Raw genomic sequence first — 27,653 nt, forward strand, 5'->3', positions numbered from 1 at the left:
AGCACAGCTTTTCAACACAATACTGGCAGGTAATCCACCCCTGTATCCTCACCATAATTCATCGTATTCAGTAAACGAGAGTGTATAGTGTCTCCCTTAATCGGGATAGAAATCGCACATTCGTCTGCCAACTAACTATATAGTATCTTTAAATCCTCTGGCGATCTTTAATTCATCTTCCTTAAATCAATTCTACCACAAATTGAAATCACCAGGCACTGAACAAAATTTCTAAGCAAGAAAATCGAAGGTCTGAATACCAAGTGTGTATACATTATACATATTCTGCGAAAAAAACTCAACTTTGCGAAATTATCGTGTTGACATTATAGTTGACCGCATTCCAATCCCTACAATTTGCTTACACTACAAGCCGTGATTATTGGCAAAGCTAGTTTTGTAATTACATATTTTAATGAAGGATATTTCTCAATATAAAATTTCCTTTTAATAAATAGAAACAGTTTTTTTAAGAAGTCAAAGCCAATTTTTCTGCACTTGGTTCCTTATTTCAGCAGGGTGCTTATATAATTCTAATGAAGGAATAAATCAGTACATCATAGAATCAATAAACCTCGGCAAACGAGTTGTGAGAAGTACTTCATTAAAGTAGGATATGTACGTGTGTAATGTGTATATAAGCCCATGTGGGAATTAATTACGTGTGTTGAAGGAGATACGGGCCTTACATAACATAAGAATATATCTATGTTAACTGCATTTAATTCATGGGATAGCTGATGAAAAAAGCGTGCGATTGCTGAGTGCGTACATAGTATGGACGCGTGTACTATAGGTCGGATGCGTTGCATTTCTTCGGTTCTCCGATGAAAGGGTAATTGGCAAGGTTAAGTTCCATTTGTCTCACTTACATCTCGTACTATATGGGTTCCTCGCGGTCAAACAAATTATTCTTTTCACGTCGCGGTCATTACCACCTGTATATATAAACGCGAGTTGGTTACATACGCGTGATAATTTGATCAACTTTAATCCAGAGGAAAAATTAAATAATTTTGTATCTCTTGTGCAATGAAATCTGAGTCACTATTATCAAACAGGTTGATGTACGAATTATTTCAAGTGAGTCATACACGAAATTGAAGAAACTTTAAACGGAAATTGGATAGTTAGAGAATATTATGACGTAAGCCAATGAAAACTTCCAATATATAGGAAGTGCACTTGTATTCGTAAAGCACTATTTTCAGCTGCCAGCGTGATACTATTATGACATCAGTGCAAATTGTAGGGGGTCTTATAAAATTTCCGACATGCCCCTTCAATGAGGACATTTCAATTTATAATTTTTTATTACACGTTTTTTAGTACCGTTCAGAACTACATTGGATAAAGCTATGACAGTAATATCGAATGCACTTATAGTATGTTAGATTAATATTAATTAATTATTTCAGTCTCAGCTGTCCATTTATCCTTAGACTGCTTGCTTTACTACTTCCATATATATACTGCTTTTATTGCTCTTTATTGCTAATTTTCTTTATCAAGATTTGCGATAGCAATTTCAATGAAACTTGGCTGACAAACAAACAAACGCAAAACTGAATGGATTTTGTGAAGCCTTGAGCATCATAAAGTAAAAATTAAGAAATGTGAACTCTAGAAAATCATTTTAAAAAAGTAGAATGGCTACAGACAAACCTATCAAGCCGATTAACATAAAATTTTAATTGAAGCATAAACATTTTTGTCAATGCACTGTTTCACGTTTGAGGAGTTTTTGATAACTTTATTTGTTTAAGAAACATTAATGGTTTTATGCAATTAAATATTTTTGGTTTTTTCCTTTGCGTATGGTTACCGCAAAATCTAATTAACGTGTGCATACAATTTGCTAGTAAAATATGTTTCAAGCATTTATAATATTATCTTCACTTTGGAAAATTGTATATATTTCACTATGTAAAACTCTGTGGCTATTTGTGCCGAAACTTAAAATTTTTTATTTTCGTCATCTGTTGAAACTAGTTTTAAATAGGTTTTAACTTTTATATTGAATCTTATTTCGATTTATTTGTAATATTTTTCTATAGTTTGTCCAAAAAGTAGTGAAATCCCACCAAAAACATCTGCGATGCAAAAATTTGGCCAACTACTTTGAAATGAAGTCTAGTCCAAGATTCAAACGTCAGTCGGGGTAGAACAAAAAACATATGTATTTATGTGAAAAAATACGGAAATATTAAAGAAATTTATTTTTAATAACTAACTTTCAACGGCTTAGTCTTTACACGGAATTGTAATAACTTTAGACTCACTTTTATACATTTTTTTACAAAAAAGTGAATTTTTCTTGAACAAATACCAAATATAATCATAAGCAAATTTGTTTAATACAATTTAAAAAATTGAATTTCAGAACAAAATAATTTAAAAAGAAATGTGAATCAAAGATTTCATTAATGTAAAATATTAATAGATTTGAAATATTTGAATGAATTTCACTAATTTTTCATTAATTTTAATTTTTAATAGTTGATCATTTTTAAATATTAGGATATTAAAAATTGCTATTCTTCGGATTGACTTTTAAAATGTCATTTACGAAATTTTTGGAGGTTACATTCGTAATCAATTCTGAAAAATACGTGAGTAAAAGAAAGAGTAATAGTTTTAATAGAACGATAATAGAAAAAACTTTTTGGATCAAAGTAAACTTAGTAAACTAAGTTAACAAATATTATTTCTTCGCTAAAATGTAACTAAAAGTATACATTCAATCCCACCAAGTTGTTATCATTGAACAAATTAGTTTATACACAATTTTTCTGCCGTTTCTTCTTAAATTAAAATTTTAAAGAAACATTTAAAAAAAATTATTTTTCATTACTTTTATTCAATTAATCATCCTTATTTTATTTTTATTTCTGTTTGTAAACTTTCATTTCACAGAAAAAACAGAAGATAAACTTTACATCGATTTCCGACGAAAGATTCTCTGCAACAAAAATTAACTTCGCAGGATAAACTTTACACAAATATTGGTTAAACTTTCTTTTGTTTTTCCATGACAAACACATGTTTTTTGAAAGACGCGAAGTTGGCTAAACAAACCTTTATCGCTCTAAAAAATTTCCTGCAACAAATTTTATTCTTAGTTTTTTCTGTGTTCACAACTTCATTTAATTTAATTTTGCCAAATATATTAGATATTTGATATCCTCAATAGGAATTTTTTCCGCAGAAGTTAAAAGTACTTTATTGATTCAGATGGAACATGTGTTGAATAAAATTGAGCACAAACTTGAAAAAAATGTGTTATTCGTGTTTGAGCACGTGATGGGAATGAAGTGTTGTGCGATATGGGAGGAAAGTTGACTCAAACCGTTTTTTATGACTACCCAGTTCCGAAGTAATCAACGCAAAGTGCCCTTCGCCCATTCTCTCGTCGCCTGCTCTTTACATATTTAAAATCCGAGCGAAAGGAAGGAAAACAATTGTTGTGCTCGAGATGCTTGCGTATCCTTTCGCGTAAACTTGGTCGCGCACATGCGTGCCAAGAAGCGTGACCACAATGCGAAACTACTTCTCGATTTAAGGCTGCTGCAGGGGGTTATCATGGTAACGCTACTGTACGTATGGTTGTACGCTGTCAGTGCAAGCGACGAAGAAAATCGATACAACCCTCATTTGATATGCTGCACCGAGGGCATGCCCTATCTCCTCACTTTCTCGTACGGCATGCCAATATGAATGACATTTTGCACTACGTGACCGAAGAGATGACGAGAGCTGTGCTGGCATTTTTCTCTGACACAAGAACTGGGACGCCACGACAAAAGAGAATCGTTTCGCAAGAAAGAATTATTGTAGGTGTGAGACCCGAATATTGAATAAACGGGTCAGCAGGGTGGACATAATTATATATATTTTTTAAATATTTTGCTCCTAGTTGAGTAAAAGAATTCGACTTGACTAAGTTTTTAAATACAGTGGAGTCCCGATTTACCGAGAGTTTTGGGGGTACCCTCAATGGTCTTCACGGTAAATCGGGACTCTCCAAATCCTCTTACTTCTCCTTCTTGCTCGTGGCTTCTTATAGTGTTGAACCATAAACTGCGCACCTACGCTTACCTTGAAACGCCTCTCTCTCGAACCCTTAGAACATCTTATCCGGTATATCGGGATCCGATAAATCGGGACTTCAGTGTACACCACAATCAAGGCATAGCCAAGACATTCTCAGGGCGTTTTCAAAGTCTCGCTCCTGGCCGCTAGCGAGACTTTATTTTATGCCTTGAAGTCTTGAATGTTTGTATTATTTATCTTCATTGTATTTATTTTTTATATAGTATTACGTTTGTTTACTTGCAATAATTATGTTCTTTATTTAGCAAATCTAAAAATGGTGTTCACTTTTTCGTATCTCCGACAGCTTATTAAACACTTGTAGAAAATTACAGTTTTAAACTTTTATGGAAAATTATATATGCACGTAGTCGTTAAAACCGACAGGTGTTTATTTCAAGTCGAACCATGTTCAAATCAGTCGAAATATTTTGACTCCAATACTCAAGATGCCGGTGCGAATGTCCAAAAATAGAATGTCCTCCAAATTTGATCAAAATCGTTTAATATTGACCTATCGCCATCTTGGATGTTTTCAAAATTTTTTATCTTCCTGTCCACTATTCACTTAACAATAATCTATTAAAAATTGTTATAATGCTTAAACATTCTAAGTTAATTACTATAGAACATGTAATTTATTACCCTCTATATGGATGATGGATTTGAATATAAAATTGAAAAAGTTACGTAAGTTAAAACTTTTTTCAGGATTCCCCCCGTGCTAATCTTGTGGGAAACTTCAAGCGCCTGGAGGAGTGTACACAGAAAAAACGAAGGATAAACTTTACCTTGATTCCAACGTAAAAATTACCTGAAACAAAAATTAACTTCACAGCATAAACTTTAACCGAATATCGGTTAAAGTTTCTTTTGTTTTTCCATGACAACAAATGTATTTTGAAAGACGTGAAGTTATCTGAATAAAACTTTATCTCGAACTTTATCTCTCTAAAAAATTACCTGCAACAAATTTTATCATTAGTTTTTTCTATTGTCAAAATGAACTGATTTCCATGAAATTTGGGGGACATTCTATTTTTAAAGATTCGAACCAGAATCGCGTGTAGAAGGAAACGATTACCAAAAAAGTTAAAATAAGGAACACCCTACGCATCATATTTGTGCCACCAAGTTGTTGAATTTTTAAGTCGAAAAGTATAACAGTTATAAATGTATAAAAATTTGGGAATCGAAAATAATATGTAAACAAAATTTTTATAATTTTTTTTTGTGAATAATAATTTTTGTAATTTCTATTTTTTATAGAACTATAGTCTCTTTTTAGCAGGCATTAAAAATTATTTTGAATACCTGAAAGCTTTCAACTGATAAAAATACAATAGAAACAAATTTAAACGCCTCTAAGGAAACAAAAACAGCAAAAGTAGGTTTTTAGTAATTTTGGTGTGTTGAAAATTATTTTTTTTCTATTTTGGTTTAATAAATAATTTAAAATCAAAATTCTGTACTGAAAAAGAATACACTAGAATAAAAATTGATGAGAATAAGGAATTAAAATCTATTTACTAATCAAAATACATTTTTTTAAATTAAAACATAATCATTTTTCAATTGCATTATGTATTTATTTTTTAATCTTGAATTCTTCACTAGAAAAAAAAATGATAAGGAATGAATATCTATGTACTGATGAAAATAAATTTAAAAAATTTCAAACATGAAAATTTTTTAATTGTATTGCTTATTTATTTTTAAATCTTTGACCATCTTGCATTTTTAATATATGTTTATCATTAGAAAGTGCTTAAGTGTTCCATCGATTTTTCAGAGCTAGCTAAAATAATTGTTTAAACACAAAAATTCAATATTCACGAGATACCCATAATATATAAAAACTTTTGGATTATAAATAGAATTCCCTTTTTCGAAAAAATCGCATTTTTTTACCTAAAACTGAACGACTGAAACACTTTGATCCCTGTAATAAATAGTGAACCCTTTGTTTGAAATCTGAAAATGAATGTCTCGTTCCACGCTAAAAAAATCCTTGATGTTCATCTTTCTATAGAAGTAGCAGACAATTTTGAGAAGTGCATACAAATATGAGTAACTTAAAGGGAGAAAAAATGTTTGACAATAGAAGAAATATTTCGCCCCGAAAAGTTTTCTTAAGTTTAAGTTTTGTGCTAATTGTAAGAGTGCAATCGTGAGTTTAATGAATAAAGATGAATGCTCAGAGTGCACTTGATGCGCGTCTAGACGCTCACTAATCAGCGACCTTAACAAGTAAATGTGCACGAACCACTCGTGCTTGATAATAAGCCTTCCACTGATTTCACCCTGAGATCAATACTGCAATCTTCCTCTTCAAAAAGTCACCGATACAACTATTTAGTTTCAGAATTTTGTCAAGCTTGAGTATTTTTTCATTCATCTAGACTAAACTAACAACCTTTAAAGTATCGTGTTCCTCCCTAGATTATCCGCGACTTGGAAGCATGAACGTGACCGTCCCTAATGAGAGTGAAAAAAACCACCTGAACGATCTCTATTTTTTTCATCTTTTTAAATTCTGGGCCTTCTTGTCGAGCTGAACTACATTCCTGGTCCCAGCAGAAACTCAACAAATTGGTTTTCAACGTTTCTCAAGAAATTTAGAGATATCTCGGCACCTATAATTTGTCAGTATCATCGACAAACAAATCAAAATATCTGTTTACGAACCAAAAAGGATGTGTTATGATTTTCAAAGTGTTTGCGTAATCTAAAACATGTAATTTTTTGTGTGTAAAACCACATTCAGTGAAATACATGGGCATAAAAACACAAGTAACGATAATATGAACTCGATGTGAAAAAAATATTAGTTTCTATCACCTATTAAATCTTCAACAATAACAAGGTATCCTACGTGTGGTTTTTCTAGTGAACGGCTCACTTTTGCTGTTTAATATCTGGCGGAAATAGTAGCCGATCGAAGGAAATTTCTTAACCGACAAAAAAGGCACGAACAGTTCCGCTTTATATCAGACTAGATGATACTTCTGTGAAGGAATCGATGAAAAAAGTAGGCCATTTCATTCCCTTTTTCTCCCTTAGAAACCACGTCGCTCGCGCTGTTTCAGATTGTCCTTGTACGAGAGCTTCCTAGCACGATGGGTTAATATCGCTCTCAATTAAGCAAATTCCAGGCGACAAGATTGTAAAGCTTATGAAGAGAGTGAAGGTCAGTAGGGCACTTCACTCAATAGAAAAGCACAAATGAAATGCAAAATTCAAAAATCTAATTAAATTTTATGAAAAAATTTCTCCGAGTAGTCAGAAAAATGTTTGTTTTAATCAAACAAATTCTTCGTTTGATGTAGAATGAAATAAATGGTACCAGTCCTAATTAATGTCAATGTGTTGAAAGTTTTACGCAACTTTAAATTAAATTATCAGTGGCCATCGGTTTTAATAACACATATGCATATTATAATACGGAATTTACTTGTCGGTAGAGCGAAGAAATTAATTAGCTAATGGTGTATCCCGCTGGCTGTGCTATATCATTTCAACGTAATAAAATTATAATTAAAAAAGATTCCTTCTTTCGTCACTGTTAAAATACATTCCAATCGAGTTACTATGATTTAAGAGATTATCTTAATTCTTTTGATTTTGTGAAATTAACTTAGTCTTTAAAGATTGAACTAGTTTCTATCACACAATACATTTTGTTATGAAATAATAAGCAACCATAGATACCCAAATTTTAATTAAGTAATTGTACAAACTGCGAAAACCCATTGCCAAAAATAAGGATGATGTAACACTCAGTTATTTCAGCATATATGGGAACAGGTTTTTACATTCGTGATACTGGACTCGACTTAAAAAAACTGGAGAGTAACAATGACCATGTAAAGTAGAAAATATGCATACGTGAAAAATAAACTTGTGCACGATAAAGATGGCAAACCGGTTGGAAGAACACTTTGTTATTTAAGTACTTGTCACGTTTCATCTTGTTCCCATTGTGGTGCCTTTTAAGTATTTTACTTCTTCGTAAAAATGTCAGTAAACATTAAGTTTCTGGAAACTGCCAAGTTAAAACATTGCTGCATTTTTCTCTCACGAAATTGTCGTAACAGTTCTTCGAAGAGACGATTAACGGTTTAATTAATGGAAATGATTGATTACCGCGATACAAGTGAGTGAACCAGATCTTTCAACTCGGTTGAGTTGATGATAGAAATTGATTTGTCGATATTGATCCTGTTCATTCAACCGTGCTTGCACATCCTCCGCAAGTTCAACGAAAAGATAACGCTTTTTTAAACTTTTAATTAATGTTTCCTACAACTGGAGTGTCGCGATTTTACAATGGAAGGCAAACAATAGCCATTTCCGCGTGATTATCAAAAACCTTCCGGAAACTTGCTGGCATAATAATAAACGCAGCTGACCAGTACAAAATTCGCTGGACGGTTCCTGAGGAAATCAGGGTTGTTACGAAACTCAATTTCACAGTAATCTGATATTTCCGTTCATAATTTTTCATTTTGTCTGAGTATTACAAAATTTTATTTCAGGTGTAAGAACAACCTTGAATCTAGGGGATCAATAATTTGAATGTAGAGCAATTTTTGTTTCTATTACCTTAAAGACTTTTGGTAACAACACATAAAGACGGGAAGATTCTACGTTAGAAAATTTATTACCACAAAAACTAATTTTCTACAAAGAAGATTAATTTTCGACAAAAAAAAAAGGAATTTTTAACAAAATACATTAATTTGAATCTAAATATATAAATTTATAATAAAAAAGATGGATTTTCAACTTTTTTTCAAACAAGATTAATTTTCTACCACAAAATACAAATTCTCAACAAAATACATCAATCTTTTACTAAAAAAGATAAATTCTTAACCAAAAATTGATCACTTATATTTTCAGTTAAATAAAAAATTTAACAAGAAAAAGAAACCATTTCTAACCACATGGTTAAATTTTTTACCGAAAAAATACTTTTTCAACCAAAATGATGAATTCTCAACAAAAAATATGTAGTTTATATTTCAACCACGAAAAGATTTTAATTTTAAACTAAAAATAGTTCAATTTTACCAAAAAAGAATAATTTTTAACTAAATAGTTACATTTTCAATTAAAAAAATTAATTTCTAACCAAAAATCCGAATTTGAATCAAGAAAGATTTTTCAGTCTATAAAGAAAAGAAATTTCGTTCAAGATGTTCAATTTTCATGACAAAAAGAAAGACAAAGTTGCAAGTAAACAGTTGAATTTTTAAACAAAAATAATGATTTTTTAACAACACTGTTGATCTTTAAAGAAAATAATACAATTTTAACCACAAAATAAATTCTAAATCAAAAAAATTATACATTTGTAAGGCTTAATTATTATTATCACATTTTGTTTTCTAAATATTATGTCATTAATGTTACGATTTTGTGGATGAGCCCTAAAATTCAGCTTCAGTTTAACAAAAATTCCCGACATTCCCTGAACAGTTTTAAATTCCTGAGTTTCCAGAATTCCATGACCGTTAGTAACCATGGAAAATAGAAGAATTGGTTTAGATAAAAGAGGCGATCAAATAGTTATTTGTGAGGACTGAGAAAATTCATTTAGGGATGCATTTTCCTGTCGAACCTTGCGGAAACGGATATGCAACATAGCCCACACACACGCCGTTATAGCAATCAAAACTAGGCATCCTTCCGTGATACCGAGAAGTAACTGGCTTGCTCTGCGAACGAGCTATATGAGACGTGACGGCCTTGCGGTAAAATCGTTCCGGATCACAAAACTCACTTTGACGAGGTTCACGAACGTGATATTAGTAGCAACACCAGGGCGTATCAACATCACGGAAACGATGCACGACGATCAACAGCACGAAAAGCGCTGCCAGAAATCCGTATCAGGCGCTTAAATCAATGCCAGAATTCCTCTGCAAAAAAGCTCTCAACAATCGACCATTTTGGCAAAAAGAGGAAGTATTAAAATAGTCGCAATAAAGAACTTGATAAAGTGGTAACTGCGGCACGAGACTGAAAAATCGTTAACCAAGCTAGAGGTCAATGTCTTTATCATTTGTAACACCAATATACTAAGAAAATAAACTTTGCAGGGATTAAAATCGTTCCGCTATTGTTCTGTGTTTCCTCTTTCTTTTGAAAATTCCATTAATTTTCCCCGTTCTCGAAAAACTGTTTTCCCATAAATTTATGTTTTTTTTTCTTCACCATGTTCATACAATTTTTATTATTTTATCATCATTGAAAAGGTAACTTAGCCCAAAATTCTCGCAAAACAGGGACAACAGGGGAATCAATTGTTTTTAAAAAAATTAATGTAGACACCATATTGTATTCAATATGAAACACATTAAATTCCTATAAGATTTGAAGTCTAAATACATTGCATTGTCAACGAAGTAGTTGAATGTTGTACAAAAAAGATTTTCTACCAAACGAGATTGATTTTCAACCCAAAAAGACAAATTTTCAACAACAATTAATTTTTAACCAATCTGTTGCATTTACAACCAAATAGTTAAAATTTTCAAGCAAAAGAAACGAATTATTCAACAAAATTATAGATCTTAACCAATTAGTAAAATTTCCCAGCCAAAAAAATGAATTTTTTCGAAGACATTTGAATTTTCAACAAAAAAAGTTCATTTTCAATTAAGGAAGATGACTTTTCTAACACAAAAGATAAATTTTGAATGCAAAAGGACGAATTAAAGCAAAACAGGTTAATTTCTCACCAAAATAGTTGAAATTGTAACTTACAAAGATGCATTTTCAACCAAATGTTTCAATTTAAAAAAAAAAAAAAAAAAAAAAAAAAATGAACTTTCAAGCCAAAAAGGCGAATTTTTTCGAAGACAGTTGAATCTTTGACCCGAAAAGTAAAATTTTCAACTAAAAATATATTATTTCAAGCAAAAATGGCATCGTTACACATTCATTAAAAAATCAATATTCAACCAGTTGAATTCAATAAAAAAGATGGACTTTTAACCAAATAGTTCAATTTTGAACCAAAAAGATGAATTTACCAACAAGAAAATTAATGTTCTAAAAAAAGACGAATTTTCAACAAAATTGCTGAATTTTGAAAACAAAGACGATTTATCTACAAAACAATTGCGTTTTCATTTCGAAAATATTATTTTTCAGTAAAAACTTTTATCCTCTACCAAACAGTTAAAATTTCATAAAAGTTGTTTAATTTTTAACCAAATAGTTGAATTTTCTACCAAAAACATGAATTTTGAACAAAAAAGTGCAATTCCAATCAAATAGTTTAATTTTCTACCAATTGTTGAATATTCAAGCAAAAAAGATTGATTATCTACAAAACAGTTGAATTTTCAACCAGAAATGATTTTTTTTCAAAACTACATTATGAATTAAAAAGTTACTCAGAATAACAATTTTTCGTTAATTTGTTATTAATTAACAATAAATTATAATATATTTATATCAATTCATTAATTACTTTAATAGAAAAAAGTCTACTATGCTATTTTTTGTTAATAATTCATCTCATCTGATTAAAAAATTCTACTATTTAGTTGAAAATTAAACGATTTTTTTGAAAATTTAAGTAATTCATTTTAGGATGAAAATTAATCGCTTTTAGTTGAAAATTCCATAATTTGGTTGAAACTTGATGTATTTTGTTCTAAATTCGTTTCTTTTGATAGAAAACTAATCCTCTTGAGTGAAAATGCAACTACTTGCATATAAGTTGAACTACTTTGTTAAAGATTAAGTTTATTAGCTGTAGATGCATCTCTGGTTGAAAATTCAACTATTTTCTTAAAAATTTAAATATATTGCTAAAAATTATATGTTCTGTTAAACATTTGTCTTCTTGGATGCAAAAGCTTTCCTTTGCATTGAAAATTCGCCTTTTACTAAGTTCGTCTTTTTAGGTCGAAAATTCAACTGCGTGGTTAAAAATTTAACTATTTTGTGGAAAATTCAATTCTTTTGTTGAAAATAAACTGTTTTGTTAAAAAGTCATCTTTTTTAGGAGAAAATTCATCTTTGTTCGTTGAAAATTCAACGGCTTTTTAAAAAATTCATTTTTTGACCTGAAATTCGACTATTTGTTTAAAAAGGAAACTGTTTTTGGTTGAAGTTAATTAAAAAGTCTAATTTCCAGACTGCTTTCATTTTTCTTAAACTTGGACTGTAATTTAATACATGTTAATAAATCTATGCGTCACGCAAGATTGCACTTACATCCGAGCTTACATCTTAATTGGACACGCGACAAGGGAAAGTACAAGTGACTCTAGAAAAACTGTACTCAATGCCAATCTTCGCAAAAAAAGACAACTTGTAACGTTATTTTTGTAGTTCAAGTTCAACACATGAATCGCGTTTCAAAATAAGATCGAGTTAATCATACAAGGTTGGAAATGACTTGACAAAAAGTGGTTTACAGTTATAAGAGATGAATTGTGTGCGAAAATCAACTGGATAAAATTCTTCACAGTCACTTGAATAATTATGGGACGAATGAAATTGATTTGTGCCGTCAAACGGGCAATTTCGGATATATTGGGGTAAATTTTGGAATAGCTAAATTTTGAAAATTAAAAATCGAAAAATATTCAATATTGTGAAGATTTAAATATAAAAATTATTCAACTTTAATATGAGTCTGAAGTTCCTAACGTTAACGAATAACGAAAAAATTTTTTTTTCAAACGTACGAAAGCTGCCATTTTACAGTAAAAAATAGTTGCATACAACCCTAAGAACTGCCTCAAGCAGCTTCAACCCTTCAGTGCATATGGAACTCACCCCCCTCACCCCTAAATTTCCAGAAAATTCAATAAAATTATCCAATTAAAAACTACGCCAGGTTTTTGCTGATATGGTTTTCTGCTAGTGCCAAAAAAGCAGGAAAAAAGTTTCATCCCCATATCTCGTATGGAACTCACCCCACTCACCCCTACATATTTCGAAATTTCAAAAAAATCAGCCTAATTAAAAAATACGCCAGGAAATAAAAATTCTTAAATTTTGCCAAGAGTTTTCGATTATAAAGCTTCAAGATTGAAGAAATTTCAAATGTAAGTGTAAATTAATATATTTTAACACATGTAAATTTGAAAATTATTCAATTATCACGATTTACCTTTTAAAGGTATTATATTAAATCTTTTTTTGGAATAGTTGAATTTTAAAAGTTCAAATTGCATTTTTTCAATTTTAACGATTTGCAATTAAAAATGATTTGATTCTTAATGTATACAACTAAAGATTCATTTATTTGGTATGTTTATAGTTTCGAAGACTTACAAGAAAAATTCTTTAATTTTGAATAGTTGCAATTAAAGGATCTTCTATATTTAATTTATATAATGGAAAATGATGCAACTTTTAATGCTATTTTTTTAATAGTTCAATTTTAAAGATATAAAGTTGAAAAATATTCCATTGTGAAGATTTAAAAATGAAACTTAATCAATTTTAAAGATGTATAAATAAAAATCACTAATTTTTTTGAAGATTTAATTGTTAAAAATTTTTTTATTTAAAAAATTTCAAAACGATATCACCAAATTATTAGTAAATATTAATTACAAAATTAAAAACTCTTCAAGTCTTTAATTATAAGATAAACAATTCAAAGTTCTACCATTTTTAAGATATACAATCGAACATTTTTGAATTTATGAAATTCATATAGAATTGAAAATTATTAAATCTTCAAGATTTATATTATAAAGGTGTGCAATGTTCAACTATTTTTTAATAGTTCAATTTTGATGATTTAAGATTAAAAAATGATTAGCTTTTGAATATTTAACATTGAAATGTTTCTAAATAAAATAAAAAATACTTGTTCTATTTGTTTTAAAGATTAAATTAAAAGTTTCTTCGGAAGAATTATTGAAGTTCGACCTATTTTACAGAAAACAATACAAAATCTTTCGGATTTTTATCAAGAAAAAGAAATCAAATGATAAAATATCAAATTATGAGTGGTCCGATTTCTCCAACATGTCACGCTTTGCCCCGTTTTACGGTACTTTTGAGAATCGTTTTACAGCGCGATTCCTTGTTGGAATTTAGCATAATAATTCAGAAGGACTTTTTCTGTATAAATTTATGAGATTTAGATAGGGTATAATTGCTACCTTTTCTCGAAGTGTGAGCGCGAGAGTGTTTTATTTTTAGAGAAAGAGAGCTAGTTACTTCTAAAGATAATATCGGTCTCAATTAATGTTGAAAATGCGTTACGGTCCGTAAACAGATACAGCATTATCTTTTAAGCGAAGTCATCAACTACCTCGTCCTTTACGAGTAAGGAAATGCAGAAGTTGCAGTATAACGACTCGAAAAGTAGCCCAAGGTGTTAATCTAATTCAGAGATAAAAATTTGTTCTTTATAGACATAAAATTTCTTTCCTTTATTCAGTTTAAATAGTTCGTCGACCTTTGAATTCTGAATTGTTAAAAAAAGGGTAACAAATTAAAAAAAAAAATAGTGTGAAAATAGTGTTATAAAATTTTTCAAGTGTTAAAAATGAACTTCAATGTTTATTTAAAATGCCAACTGAATTAATAGAATTCAATAAGAAAATACAACTATTTTTCGTTAAAAGTTCAATCTTCTCGATTGAAGAGTATATTAAATTTTTCGTTAAGAATTTTTTTTTCATTTGACAATTTTGTTTGAAAATTGAAAATGTATCCCTTTCTACAGAAATTTCACCTCCTTTGGTTAAAAATTAAACTGCCTGGTTGCAAATTAACTTTTTCGGTGAAAATTCACATTTTTCAGTTGAAAATCCAACTGTTTCGTAGAACATTCGTATTTTTGTTTAGACAATGAAATAATTTGCAGAAAATTTATTTCTCTGGTTGAAAACTAATGTATTTTGTTAAAAATTCTTCTTCTTTGGCTAAATCCGTTTTTTATTTTAAATTGAAATATTTTTTGTGGAAATATCAAGTATTTCATTTTTTTGTTGCAAATTCATCTTTATAGATTAAAAATTCTTTTGGTATTTGGTATTATTTGGTATAAAATTTAACTACTATTTGGTACAAAATTAAACTGTTTTATAGAACATTCTTATTTTAATTGAAAATTAATTCTTTTCAACAAAAGTTGCACAGTTGCACCACATCATTTTTTGTTAATAATTGATCATTTTTAATTTAAAATTTAACTATTTGGCTAAACATTAAAAAAAATATCAACTAAAAATTAATAAAATAAAATCGTGTTTTCTGATAGAAAATTCAATTCTTTGATTAAAATTTATGCATTTTGTTGAAAGTTCGTTTTTGATAAAAATATCTTTTTTTTGTTGTTCGAAATTAGTATTTCCAGGTGGAAAATGCCACTGTTTGGTACAGAATTGCTCTCTTTGGCTTGAAAATTCAACAGTCCTTTAGAAAATTATGTTTCTTTTTATTGAAAATTATTCATTTTAACTGAAAATTTTACCTTTCGACTTTTTGTTTCAATCTTGATCTTTTTTAGTTGAAAAATCAACTATTTGGTTGAAAATTTATGTGTTTTTATTTAAATTTCGTTTTTTTTGCAAATAGAAAATTAATCTCTTGGTTCGAAAATTAACTATTTGTTAGAAAATATATGTATTTTGTTAACAATTCGTTTTTTTTCCTAGAAAATGCATTTCTTTGTTGTTAAAAATGCTACTGTATAGTTGAAAATTAATCTTCTTTATTTGACGATTTAAGTATTTTGTTAAAAATTCGTATTTTTCTGTTATAATCAACTGTTTTGTATTTAAAATCTTTTTTTGTTTTGTTTAATCATCTCTATTACAGTTTTTGATGAATAAAAGTCCATTTGGCTTGGAAATTCCAAAATTTTGTAAACGTTTAAAATAGTGGCAACATTGTTGTGAGTCCGAGGCCTGTAAATAGGAAATTGATGAGTAAATGTTACGTAAATAAACGGTAAAAGAGGCAAGTGCTAAAACGTGTATAAACGCTCCTTGTGGTTGTCTTTTACATATCGCGTTACAGATGTCCGCATCATTATCGAGCGCTGGATAATTACTCTTAATTAAAATCAATTGAAGCCCCGCAATATTGTACAGGTTCAAGGTTCAATCACCGCCCGTGAGAGAGACCAGTTCTATAATTTTAATGATTCTCAATTTAACCAATAATATTTGAAGCTATATTTTTTACCTATAAAATCCCTAGATTAATTTTTAACGATGACTCTTATTATCTGATTACAGATGGCAAGTCATATCCGACATGCACTAGTATTAGTGCTCTCTGTTGTTCTGCTAACCGTGACAGCAAATACCCCTGTTCATATAATGTCCAAGTATCAGCTGATCACGTCGACCACCTTAAATTGGTTACCACACTCACACTACAGAACTTCCCATGAAATTGTTATCGGTGGCTTTGAAGTCGTCAAAGAAGTATCAGGTTAGTATACATTCCATTAAAACAAGATGAAAATTATTTCCAACAAAGAAATCTATGAAATAAAATAACTACCGACGGCAGTAGTTGGCTGGTGATTCTGGACTCGTCGAGATCTCGAACGTTAAGTACGGGAGGTTGCTGTTACCGCTCGGATGGGTGTGACCATTCGTGGTTCTCACTTATCATCGTTTCTAGTGTGTTTACCTACTGTTGAACCGGAAGGTTTAACGGCGAAGATAACCGGCTGTGCACAGGAGTTTTGGTTTTCTGCAGTTTTCCACTTCTCTGACCAAACTTTCAGGCGAATGCAAGTACTTCTAATAAAAATCAGGCTGCAGACGGGGTAGAGGATTTTAGAAATTGAAACCTCTAAAGGGACTGAGTACGTCCGAAATTTCTTTGCTATGAATGGAGTAAAAATCTAATCCAAATAAAATAACTTGACTGGGAAACCAAGAAAACCGAGAATTCTTTGAGACTAAAAAAAAAGAAAAAAAAAGAAAATGGAAAAAGAAAAATTGATTCAATTATTTGAAATATCATCATTTCATTTCACATAATATTTAAAATCAATTGTTAATTTTTTTAAGGATTAAATCGTTCAATTTATAATGCGTAAACCTACAATATTTTACTTTACGAATTTTTAATTTTAGGTCCTCATTTTTAGGCGTTATTTTCAATGTAAAGAATTTACATGGTTAAAAGCGTTTAAAATTTTTAAAAATTTGAATAAAAATGTTTTAAGCTGATCAGCTATAAATATAAATGATTTTTAAAAATGAAACTGTAGCTCAAGTGTTATAAATTGTACAATAATTTATTTTACAAGGCGATTCTGAATCTATTAAAAATTAAACAATTAATTTAACAATTAGTTAAATTTAAACGTACAATTGAAACCTTATAAACTATTTTGAATGCTACAATTATTAATGTGAATCGGCTTACAATAAAAATAAATCAACTTAAAAAGAATTATGTATAAAAAAAAGTTTTGAATTTGACAGTTTTACTTTTAAAAGACTGGAAACAAATTTAATTTTTTAATTTTTGTTGGATCAGCAGAGGCACATTTTATAATTTTAAGATTTTTATTGAGTTGAAAAGAAGGAAATTTCGGCTTTCAATATTTTATGAGTTACAAGAACAATAGTTTTTAACATTTTTATTGATTTGGTGAAAAGTACATTTTCATTTTCAATTTTTTCTGAATTAGAATAGAAAATTTTTCTTTTTTATCATTTTTATTGAGATGGAAAGGTTGCGTTTTATATTTTGAATTAAATCGAAGAGATAAATTTGTAAGATTTTTATTGATTTTTAAGGGAGAAAATTTTAACGTTTTCTGAATTTTAGGAGGGACTTTTTTGTTTCTAAGATTTCTAACTATTAGGAAGGGAGGAAATTTTCTGGCTTTAATTCTTTCTGAATTGTAAGAGGGATATTTTTTTGCATTTTGATTGAATTAAAGGTCGGAGCTTCTTCATCACAATCTTTTTTTCTGACTAAAAAGAAGGTAATTTTATATTTGAAAAATTTCTGCTTTGAAGGCAGGAAATATCGATTTTAAAATTTTTTCTGAATAGGAAGGACTTTTTTTATTTTTAAAGTTTTTCTGAATTGGAAAAGAGACATTTTTTTATTTTTAAGATTTTTCTCGAGCTGGAAGATAGAACATTAAAAATTTTTTTTTCTAAATTGAAAGACGCACTGTTTTTATTTTTAACAATTTTATTGAGTTAAATAGGATACAATTTTGGTTATTAATTATTTTTTCTGAATTCTAAGAGGGACTTTCTTTTTGTTTCTACGATTTTTAACTACTTGGAAGGAAGGAAACTTTGATTTTAATTCTATCTACATTGGAAAGGGACATTTTTTTCTGAATTGAAAGAGGTTTTTTTTATTTATTTTATTAACATTTTTATTTTTTTGGAAGGGAGGAAATTTCGATTTTCAGGTCTTTATGGATTTTTTCGTTTTGAAGGTTTTTCTGAATTTAAAGGGGGACACTCTTTATTTTCAAGATTTTTCTCGAGTTTGATGGGAGAAAATTTTGGTTTTTATATTGTTCTAGATTGGAAGAGACACTTCTTTTATTTTGAAAAATTTATTTAGTTACGAGGGAGGAACTTTCGGTTAATAACTGTTTTTCAGAATTGGAAGAGGATAATTTTTTCTCTGTACAATAAACTCTTGACTCAAGACTAACTTAAAAAAGATTTAGCAGGCTCAATTTAAATAAACCTCTTTAGAATATTTTTCAAATACCTTCCGCCAAGTTTCCAGCACTATTAGAAGCTAAGTAAAATTTTCTACAAAGCTCCAGAGTCGCCGGACGTTCCACCTTCTGCACTTAGAACACGATCTGCTTGAGGAAACAGAATATCTTCTCAAATATCAGGTTTAGGAGATCTAAAACGATTCCCTTTCAGCGCATATTAAAGCTTATTACCATTTCAATTTTGATAGGCATTAAGTTTCTCCTAGAATAAAATGCTAAACTGTGTATCGAAATCAAAAAAATAATTTTGAATATCTATGATTTTTTTGCAGCTTCTACGAAAACGCCGATATTCGTCTGCAGAGCGCTGCACAACGGAATTTGGGTGACTGGAGGTTTGAAAGAAGGCGAAAAACGTTGTTTGGTCACTTCCCTCAGCATTGTGAGATCCTACGAGAAGTATGACCTTCTTGAAAATACTGAGAGTGCGGCCCGTGTAAGTTGGGTTGACTGGGACAAGTACAAGGATATTCCAGTGGGTGCAGTCGCACCTTCTGGCTCTGAAAGTTATTTCGTCGCACGACACTTGGCTGAAGGAGAGAATGAAGATTCTTTAACACAGACACACTATATCGGAACCCTCAATACGAAAGATGGTCTTGGCAAAATTACATACATTAAAAGCGTATGTATACATATTTTTTCACCTAATCCCCTTTTTTTCCTTCATAAATTTAAAAAGTCCCCTGAAACACTTAAAATCGATAATTTTTAGCCTATTTCCCCCTATTTTTAGAAGGTTTCAATTCATTTTTTAAGAATCGTAAACAGAAATTCAAGAGATGAGAAAAGAAGACGCTTTGAATGAGATTCTTTTTGAATTTATGATCCCAATTTCAAATATTTTCTAAAATATCTATTTGCTAATTTTTTTTTTACTTGAACGTCATATTAGTCGATAGGGGAAAAACGGTAACGATTCTATCAAGAAACTAAATTTTCTTTCAAATATTCTAAAAATTATTTTAAATAAAATGAATTTTGGTAAAATCTAATGGTTAATATTTCATGTGACGATTTTTTTTATTTTTATTAAAAAACCAATTTAATTTGTCCAAAAAGAAAAACGACTTTTTAATAAAACAGTTGATTTTTCAACTAAATTGTTGAATTTTTAAGCCAAAAAGATGAATTTCTCAACAACAACAAAAAACCCAAAAAAAAACGAATTTTTAATAAAATATTTACATTTTCAACCAAACAATGTATGTAGAAATCAAGATCATTTCAAAATTCAACGAAATTGTTCATTTTCCAATCAAACTGTTGAGCTCTTAAGCCAAAAAGATGATTCTTTTACAAAAAAGTTAATTTTCAACCAAATTGTTAAATTTTGTATCAAAATAGTAAATTTTTCAATCCAAAAAGGCGAATTTCGAACAAAATATTTACATTTTGGACAATAACAAAAAAACGATCTATAAATGATCTTCAATGAAAACAAAATTGCACTCAAGAACCCAAAAATACTAATTTTCAAACAAATAGTGGAAATTTCTACTAAAATAGTTCAATTTTCAGTCGAAAATACGAATTTTCAACAAAATAGTTAAATTTTTAAACAAAGAACCTATCTAGTAATTATCTTCAACCAAGAAAAAATTTTCAGTCAATAAAGAAAAACGTTTTCAACTAAATTGGTTAATCTTTTGGTAAAAAAAAAAGAAATTAAAAAAAATGGTTGAATTTTCAATCAAAAAGACGAATTTTCTGCAAAACAGTTACATTTTCAACCCAAAAATATGAATTTGCAACCAAAAAGTTAATTTTTCACTTAAAAGGTGAATTTTCTACCCAATTGTTAAATTTTTAAATTAAAAGGACGAATTTTCTACCATAAAGTTTAATTTTATACCAAAATCTTTGTATTGTAGACTCAAAGGAAAGAATTTTCTACAAAACAGTTAATTTTTCCATCCGAAAATATTAATAAATTTGCAATCAAATATTAGAATGCTTAAACCACTATTTGAATTTTTAAGAAAACATTTGAACTCTCTACCAAATAATAAAATTTTTAACCAAAAAAGATGAATTAATAACCGAAAATTTAAGAGTCGAATTTTCACCTAAGAAGAATGAACTTTCAAACCACAAATATTTGAATTTTCTTTTAGGGTTCTATTACTTTCGTTCGGAATTAAGTGAAAAAACGAGAAATGAGGGAAATAGAAAAGTTTTTGAAGCCTGCGATTAATAAATAAATACAAATTTTGACCCATTTTTAATCATTTAAAAATATGTAATGAAAAACATAAAACTGCGTATTAGAAAAAGGTATTTAATATCCAAAAGTAGGTTTTTTTAAATAGTGATTGTTGTGTTTTTCAAAGTATTTTTTCGAGTCTACTTAAAAAAGTACATTGAAAAATGCAGGGTTTTGCACTAAAAAGAATACACTACAAAAATTTGATGAGAATAAGCAATTAAAATCTATCAACTAATAAAAGTACATTTAAAACAAATGCATATATGAGCATTTTTCAATTGTGCTGGTTACTTATTTTTAAATCTTTAATCTTCTTGAACGCCAAAATGATTTAATAATAAATAAAACCCCCCATTTTTATCTAAAATTAAACTACTGAATCATAATCATGAATATTATAAATAGACACTTCCTTTGTGAATAAAAATTAAGATAAAAAAAGAACCTCCGGATAAACTTGTGAACATGAGCCAGCATTTATCTCTAATGGCAGCTTATGAGGAAGGCTTTCAGTTCTAAGCCAACGTTCTATCTCTTCATGCAGATTTCTGAAATCACCCACAAACTTATTCGCGTACGGAAACTGGTAGTTTCACTGAATTCATCGCAAACAATGTCTTGTTTTGTCGCAGGTCTATATTTGGAATAGATCCCTTAAACTTCGTATCGACTTTAATTTTCAAGGTTCAGTTATTCCTGGAGACAGAATTTAATTTTAACCTAAATTTAGAGATTTAGAGGGCGTCTACCCTAAAGAGAAAACCAGGAAAGACCAGGGAATTTTTATATGCTTGGAAAACCCTGGAAATGTCAGGGAATTTTTGTTTTAAGTGAGGGAATTGTTTCGAGTGTGAGATTAAGTTTTTGTTTCAATTGCAATATAAAACCGAATAAAGACGATTCTTTACTTGCAAAGGTAGCTTTATATTACTTAATTTAACTATTTTGTTGAAAATTTGTTTTGTTTGAATTTAATGTTTGAACTGAAAATTAAACTACTCTATTTTTCTTTCAACATTGCTCCCTTTTATTTAAGAATTTATGTGTTTTATTGAAAATCCTCTCTTTTTGGTAAAAAATTAATCTTCATGGTTAAGTTTGCAAATCCAACTATTTTTTTAAATTAAAAATTACAATATTTTTTACTTGAAATATAACTACTACATTTTTCGTTCAGAATTATTCTTTTTGTTAATTAAAGTTTAATTACTTGGGTGAAAATTACTTAAAAAAAAAAAAGAATTGTTTTGGTTGAAGAATCGTCATTTTAATTGTAAATTTATGTCTGGTTGAAAAAGAGCTATTTTGTTGAAAATTAATCTCTTTTTTTGGGGTTTGAAAATAATTTTTTTAAGTAAAAATTCAAATTTTCTATTTTTGGTTAAAAATCTATCGCTTTTAGTTGAAAATTCAAGTATCTGGTTGAAAATGCATGTACTTCGTTGCAAATTTGTTCTCTATTGTGAAATTCAATTATTTTTTATTAAACATTCAGAATTCATCTTTTTGGAAATGATAAATTTGATAATTGGCAGGAAGTTAAACTCTTAGTTTTTAAATAAATCTTTTGTTTGAAAATTCATCATTTTAATAAAAAATGTATCCCATTGGTCGAAAACTGAGCTATTTTTTATTTTTATTATTTTTTTTTTATGAAAACTAACTTTTTCGAGTAGAAATTTTTTCTTAAATGATAGTATAATTATTCCAATTGAATATTCCATCATTTTAGTTAAAAATGTATATCTTTGGTTACAAATTAATTTTTTTCACTCAAAATTTAACTTCGCAATTTTTAGTCAATAATTATCTTTGCAGGTTGAAAATTAATCTTTTTTGTTAAAAGTACTCTTCTTAGTTGAAAATTGATCTTTTTGGTTGAAAATTAATTTTTTTTAAGGAAAATTTAACAATTCAATTTTTAGACATTTTTTTTTAGTTGAAAATTCAAGTGTTTTGTTGCAAAATTCTCTTGTTTAGTAGAAATTCAACTCGACCAGTTACAGATTCATCCTTTAATATGAAAATTCATCAGTTTGGTTGAAGATTGGTATTTTTTGTTTTGTTTAAATCCTTTTGGTTTAAAATTAATCTATTCCAATTGAAGATTCAATCATTTTAGTAAAAAATTTATTATTTTGGTTGAAAATTTGTTGTTTTTTGTGTGGAAAATTAGTTTTTTTTTTAACTGAAAATTTAATCTTTGGTTAGAAGCTACTCTTTTTTCTTTGTTGAAAAACGAGCTATTTTGTTGAAAATTCTTTTTCTTTAGTTTGAAAACAATTTTGTTAACTAAAAATTTAAATTGTGTATTTTTTGTTAAAATTTGATCGCTTTTAGTTCAAAATTTTTTCTCGATTGTCAAATTCAATTATTTTGTATTAAAGATTAAAGTACTTTTTTGTTTAAGATATCAACTAGTACATTTTTTAGTTCAGAATTCATCTTTTTTGGAAAGAAAATTTTATTATTTGACAGAAAGTTCAACTGTTTTTTTGAAAAGTAATTTTTTAGTTGAAAATTCATCATTTTAATAAAAAATGTATCTCTTTAGTCGAAAACTGGGCTATTTTGTTTCCTTTTTTAGCTGAAAATTAATTTTTTCAGTTAAAATTTGTTCTTAACAGAAAGTACAATTATTCGAATTGAATATTTCAACATTTTAGTTAAAAATGTATATCTTTGGTTGCACATTAATTTTTTTCACTAAAAATTCGATTTCTCAATTTTGAGACGATAATTATCTTTTCAGTTGAAAATTTACCGTTTTTGTTAGAAAGTATTCTTCTTAGTTGAAAATTGATCTTTTTTTATGAAAATTATGTTTTTTATGAAACCTTAAAAATTCAATGTTTAGTTGAAAATTTTTTTTTAGTTGAAAATTCAATCATTTCAGTAAAAAATTCGTTATTTTGGTTGCAATTTTTTTTGTTTTTTATGTGAAAAATTAATTTTTGTGACTAAAAATTTAATTTTTGTTAGTAAATTTATATTTTTTAGTTGAAAATTCAACTATTTGCTTGAGAATTTTTGTATTTTGTAAAAAAAAACATCTTTCTGGTCGAAAATTCAACTATTCTAGTTAAAGATTCGTCATTTTATTTTAAAAATTCATATTTTTGGTTTAAAATGTAACTTCCTGTTGAGGATTAATCATTTTAGTAAAAAATGAATCAGTTTGATTGAAAATTGATCTTTTTTAGTTCTAAATTCAACTATTTAGATAAAAATTAATATTTTTTAGTTGAAAAATCAACTTAATGCGTAGAAAATTCATAGATTAATTGAATTTACTCTCAATTTAAGTATAAGAAGATAAAATACAATTTTGTTCGAATTATTATTGAATTTCGTGGACTTTAGAGACTAAAATCAAGAAAGGATTAATTATAATTTTAGTATTAATTAATTATTTAATTAATCGGCGGTGTCAGTATATTTAAGGATATTTTATAATATGATTTTTCAAAGCTTTCTTATTTAAACATTTCAATTGAATCCGCAAAAATTGAAAAAAAAACAGTAGTTATAATAAACTCGAAAAACTTTATATATATTTTGAATCGTTTGCTCAAGAAAGTGCGAAATATTTGTACGGCTCTGTACTATGAAAAATTATACCCCCAAAAATCTTGAGATACCTGAAAAAAAACCCTGGAATTGTCAGAGAATTTGTATCCAGAATCTGAGTAGACACCCTGCAGATTTATAACCACTGATTACGCAGCATATGCGACATTTGTTAAAATATGCATATGCTTTCAGGACGGGACAGATGGATCGGCAGAACGTGGCCAAGTCCTCGTGGAAACAGAGCCTATTCGCTACGAATTAAATTCTGTCAAACTAAATGCCAACAAAATCCGAGAGAAGAAACGCATTCCGAAGGTACTGGGAACAGCAACAATACGAAATACGGGCTCGGAAGCTGGAACTTTGGCTGAAGTATTTACGTATACGTACAATTACTCCCAGTACTGGGGTCAGGGTCATGCTATTCTGAAAGGCCTCAATACATCAATAACACTTCAAAATAAAACGAAACTGCCTGACATTGTCTGGGGAATTTCCGAGCAGAAAATTCGAGACGAGGCTTACACGTAAGTATTACAAACAAACAAACAAAAAACACTTGAAACTTGACGATAGAATTTTTCAAGATAATATAAAACTTTGCATTTGTACCTTACAGAGTCAAATATCTACTCGAACCTGGAACGGCCGTGAATGTGACTCTAGTCGCAAATTACACCGATATGGAGACATCCTACATGGGTAATCTGGTAGCCGTTTATGAAGATCAGACGACAAAGGATCGTAGGATAAGCGGATTTCGTCAAGAAGAAACTATGAGAGACGTGAGGCCGGAATTCAGTCCAGTTTTCTTCCTATACAACAATAGTTTAGTTCCTACAACTGTGCCACCACCTACGACAACAACCACAACGACAACGAGAGCTCCAGAGCCTATTCTGATAACAAAAGAAATTCCACTAATAAATGAGGAAACAGTGGACGAAAATATGATAACACCACCGAGGAAATCTGATGGTTCGAGGATGCAGAATGACGATGGAGGACCTCTTTCGTTGAAAAACAAAATTGAGGGCGGCAACAATTCCTCGGGACAGTCCTTTGTTCCGAGTTTGCTAACAATCACGCTCTCTTTTCTGATGGCTTTCATCCGAATTACGTGAAGAATCCGTATCTCGCTTACCAACTAGAATGCATAAATTATAATAGTTGCTAGCGTTGTAGAGTATTGTCGATGAGAACCCAAAGGAATCTATATAGAAAATATTAATAATTGTTGCCGTACTATCCATCTCTTAACGGGTGCAATTCAGATGACAAACTCTTTGGCTATGTTACTCGGTACCAGATTGGCCCTGGTACCAACATATGCTTGCCTTTCAGATTAAACAAAACAAAACAAAAAAAACCCTTGATATTAAAGAAACAAAAAAAAGTATATACGTTGTACACTTGGCGTAGTCAGATGAAATATCTAGAAATGATAATGAGCTAGTCTCACAGAGTATCAAGTACAAGCGATCGCAGTAGAGATGAAAAAAAAGTCCACGAGATTGTTAACAATAAGAGAGTAATCGTTTACATTCCGTCTTTGCACTACCTACGATTTGGCTGATTCCTATGCCTTCGTCGATTGTCTTGTAACTTATAAGTCCTCGCATCTAGCAAAAAAAAAAATATATTCCTTGAGAACCAAAATACTTTAAACCTGTAAAAATGCCTTCCTTGAAGGGAGAAGCCTAAAAGCGCAAGAGCTACAAAACTATTTGAGGTATTGCTTTTTTTGACGAGAGAGCAATGCATTGTGTTTCGTTGGGCGGAGACGCGCGAACGCCGAAGAAAATAAAGAATGAATCGTCAACTATTATAGCTATGCTATATTTTTGAGATTGCAGTATAATTTTAGAAGTTTGTAAGGTTTGTAAGAGTAGCATGTAAGCTGTAGAGCAGTAGGGCTTGTGAATTTCTAAAGTACCAGTGTCGACACTAACGATTTTGATAGCTCAAAAAGATTACATCGAGGCAGTGGTGGAGATTGATGCTTTTTTCGGCGTGTTACTTCAGAAATTGGCGAAAAGCATGAATAAAAAAAAAATAATACGGTATGATATTTTTGAGATATTGTCGATAACTGAAGGCACTGATATGTATATACAACATGACTGAAGAGTCTTGATAGGTGTATTAAAATTGTTGCTGTATAATTATTTATCGTTTTTTTTTTACACAGAGTGTAAAATTAAAGTTTGTAATTCCTATTATGTTTTACTCTTACAAATATGTATGGAGTTTTTTTTACTTCCTCGAGAGCAGCAGGAGTTTATATTATTGCGTTAAAATTAATTTATATTAAGTTTATCAAGAAGTAAGATTACATTCCATGATTAGCAAGTTATCAAGAACGTGATGCCTTACGAAAAAGACATTGCTGCTTTATATCAACGTTTAGCTTGTGTACAAGTTGAGTTGATTGAATTTACGATATCTTGTGAGGTGAAGGATGCCCGACGTATTAATAGGAGTATAAGGTTTCTAAATATTTTTCATATCATTTTAGTCATGCGAATAAATTTATTCGATCATGCTTAAGATATAATTCGTTTCTTCGGATCAAAAAGGACTAATGACTTTTTCAGTCATCTGTAGCAATGAAAATGTGAAAACTACCTCTGAACAAGAAAAAATCGCGAATTCACTTTGCAGCTTTAGCGAAGGAAATATTTATATTGTTCACAAAATGTATCCAAAGCATCTCTACAACTCTGTAATATAAATACAAGGACAAAAATAAATCTTACAATAGCACACTTTGCTTTTTCAAACAGAAAAAAAGAAGCTCATTTCATGTTTCTTCAGTACTGTTTAAGCCTCGTCATTTGTACATTATCTTGTAAATACAAAATAATTTAAATCCTGATCAAAGTTTACGAAAAATCCTCATACATTTTTTCCATCCATTCGTGCTTCTAGTTTCCTTTTCCAATTTATTTTGATTAGATTACGAGGGTGGATTGATAAGTTTCCGGCCTGACCAAGAGATGGCGCCACTAGGCCTACCTTGAGGTGGCGTTCTATAGTACCATCCTTAGATAGCTT

The 27,653-nt window shown here is 29.4% G+C and overlaps 2 protein-coding genes across 2 annotated transcripts in view; one reads left to right on the forward strand and one right to left on the reverse strand.

Annotated features, from left to right (window-relative positions):
- The window catches only part of LOC117180336 (protein unzipped), a 34,735-nt gene extending 7,346 nt beyond the window's left edge, over positions 1 to 27,389 (forward strand). Inside the window, exons 2-5 of the mRNA XM_033372778.1 lie at positions 16,329 to 16,527; positions 19,087 to 19,439; positions 24,789 to 25,123; positions 25,216 to 27,389. Of these exons, the coding sequence (XP_033228669.1) occupies positions 16,329 to 16,527; positions 19,087 to 19,439; positions 24,789 to 25,123; positions 25,216 to 25,720 (1,392 nt within the window). The 3' untranslated portion in view covers positions 25,721 to 27,389. The remainder of the gene's footprint in view (positions 1 to 16,328; positions 16,528 to 19,086; positions 19,440 to 24,788; positions 25,124 to 25,215) is intronic.
- The window catches only part of LOC117180335 (mitoguardin), a 166,048-nt gene that overhangs the window by 122,333 nt on the left and 16,062 nt on the right, over positions 1 to 27,653 (reverse strand). The gene's annotated exons all lie outside the window — the stretch shown is intronic.

Source organism: Belonocnema kinseyi, chromosome 9, assembly GCF_010883055.1.
Source record: "Belonocnema kinseyi isolate 2016_QV_RU_SX_M_011 chromosome 9, B_treatae_v1, whole genome shotgun sequence".
NCBI lineage: Eukaryota > Metazoa > Arthropoda > Insecta > Hymenoptera > Cynipidae > Belonocnema > Belonocnema kinseyi.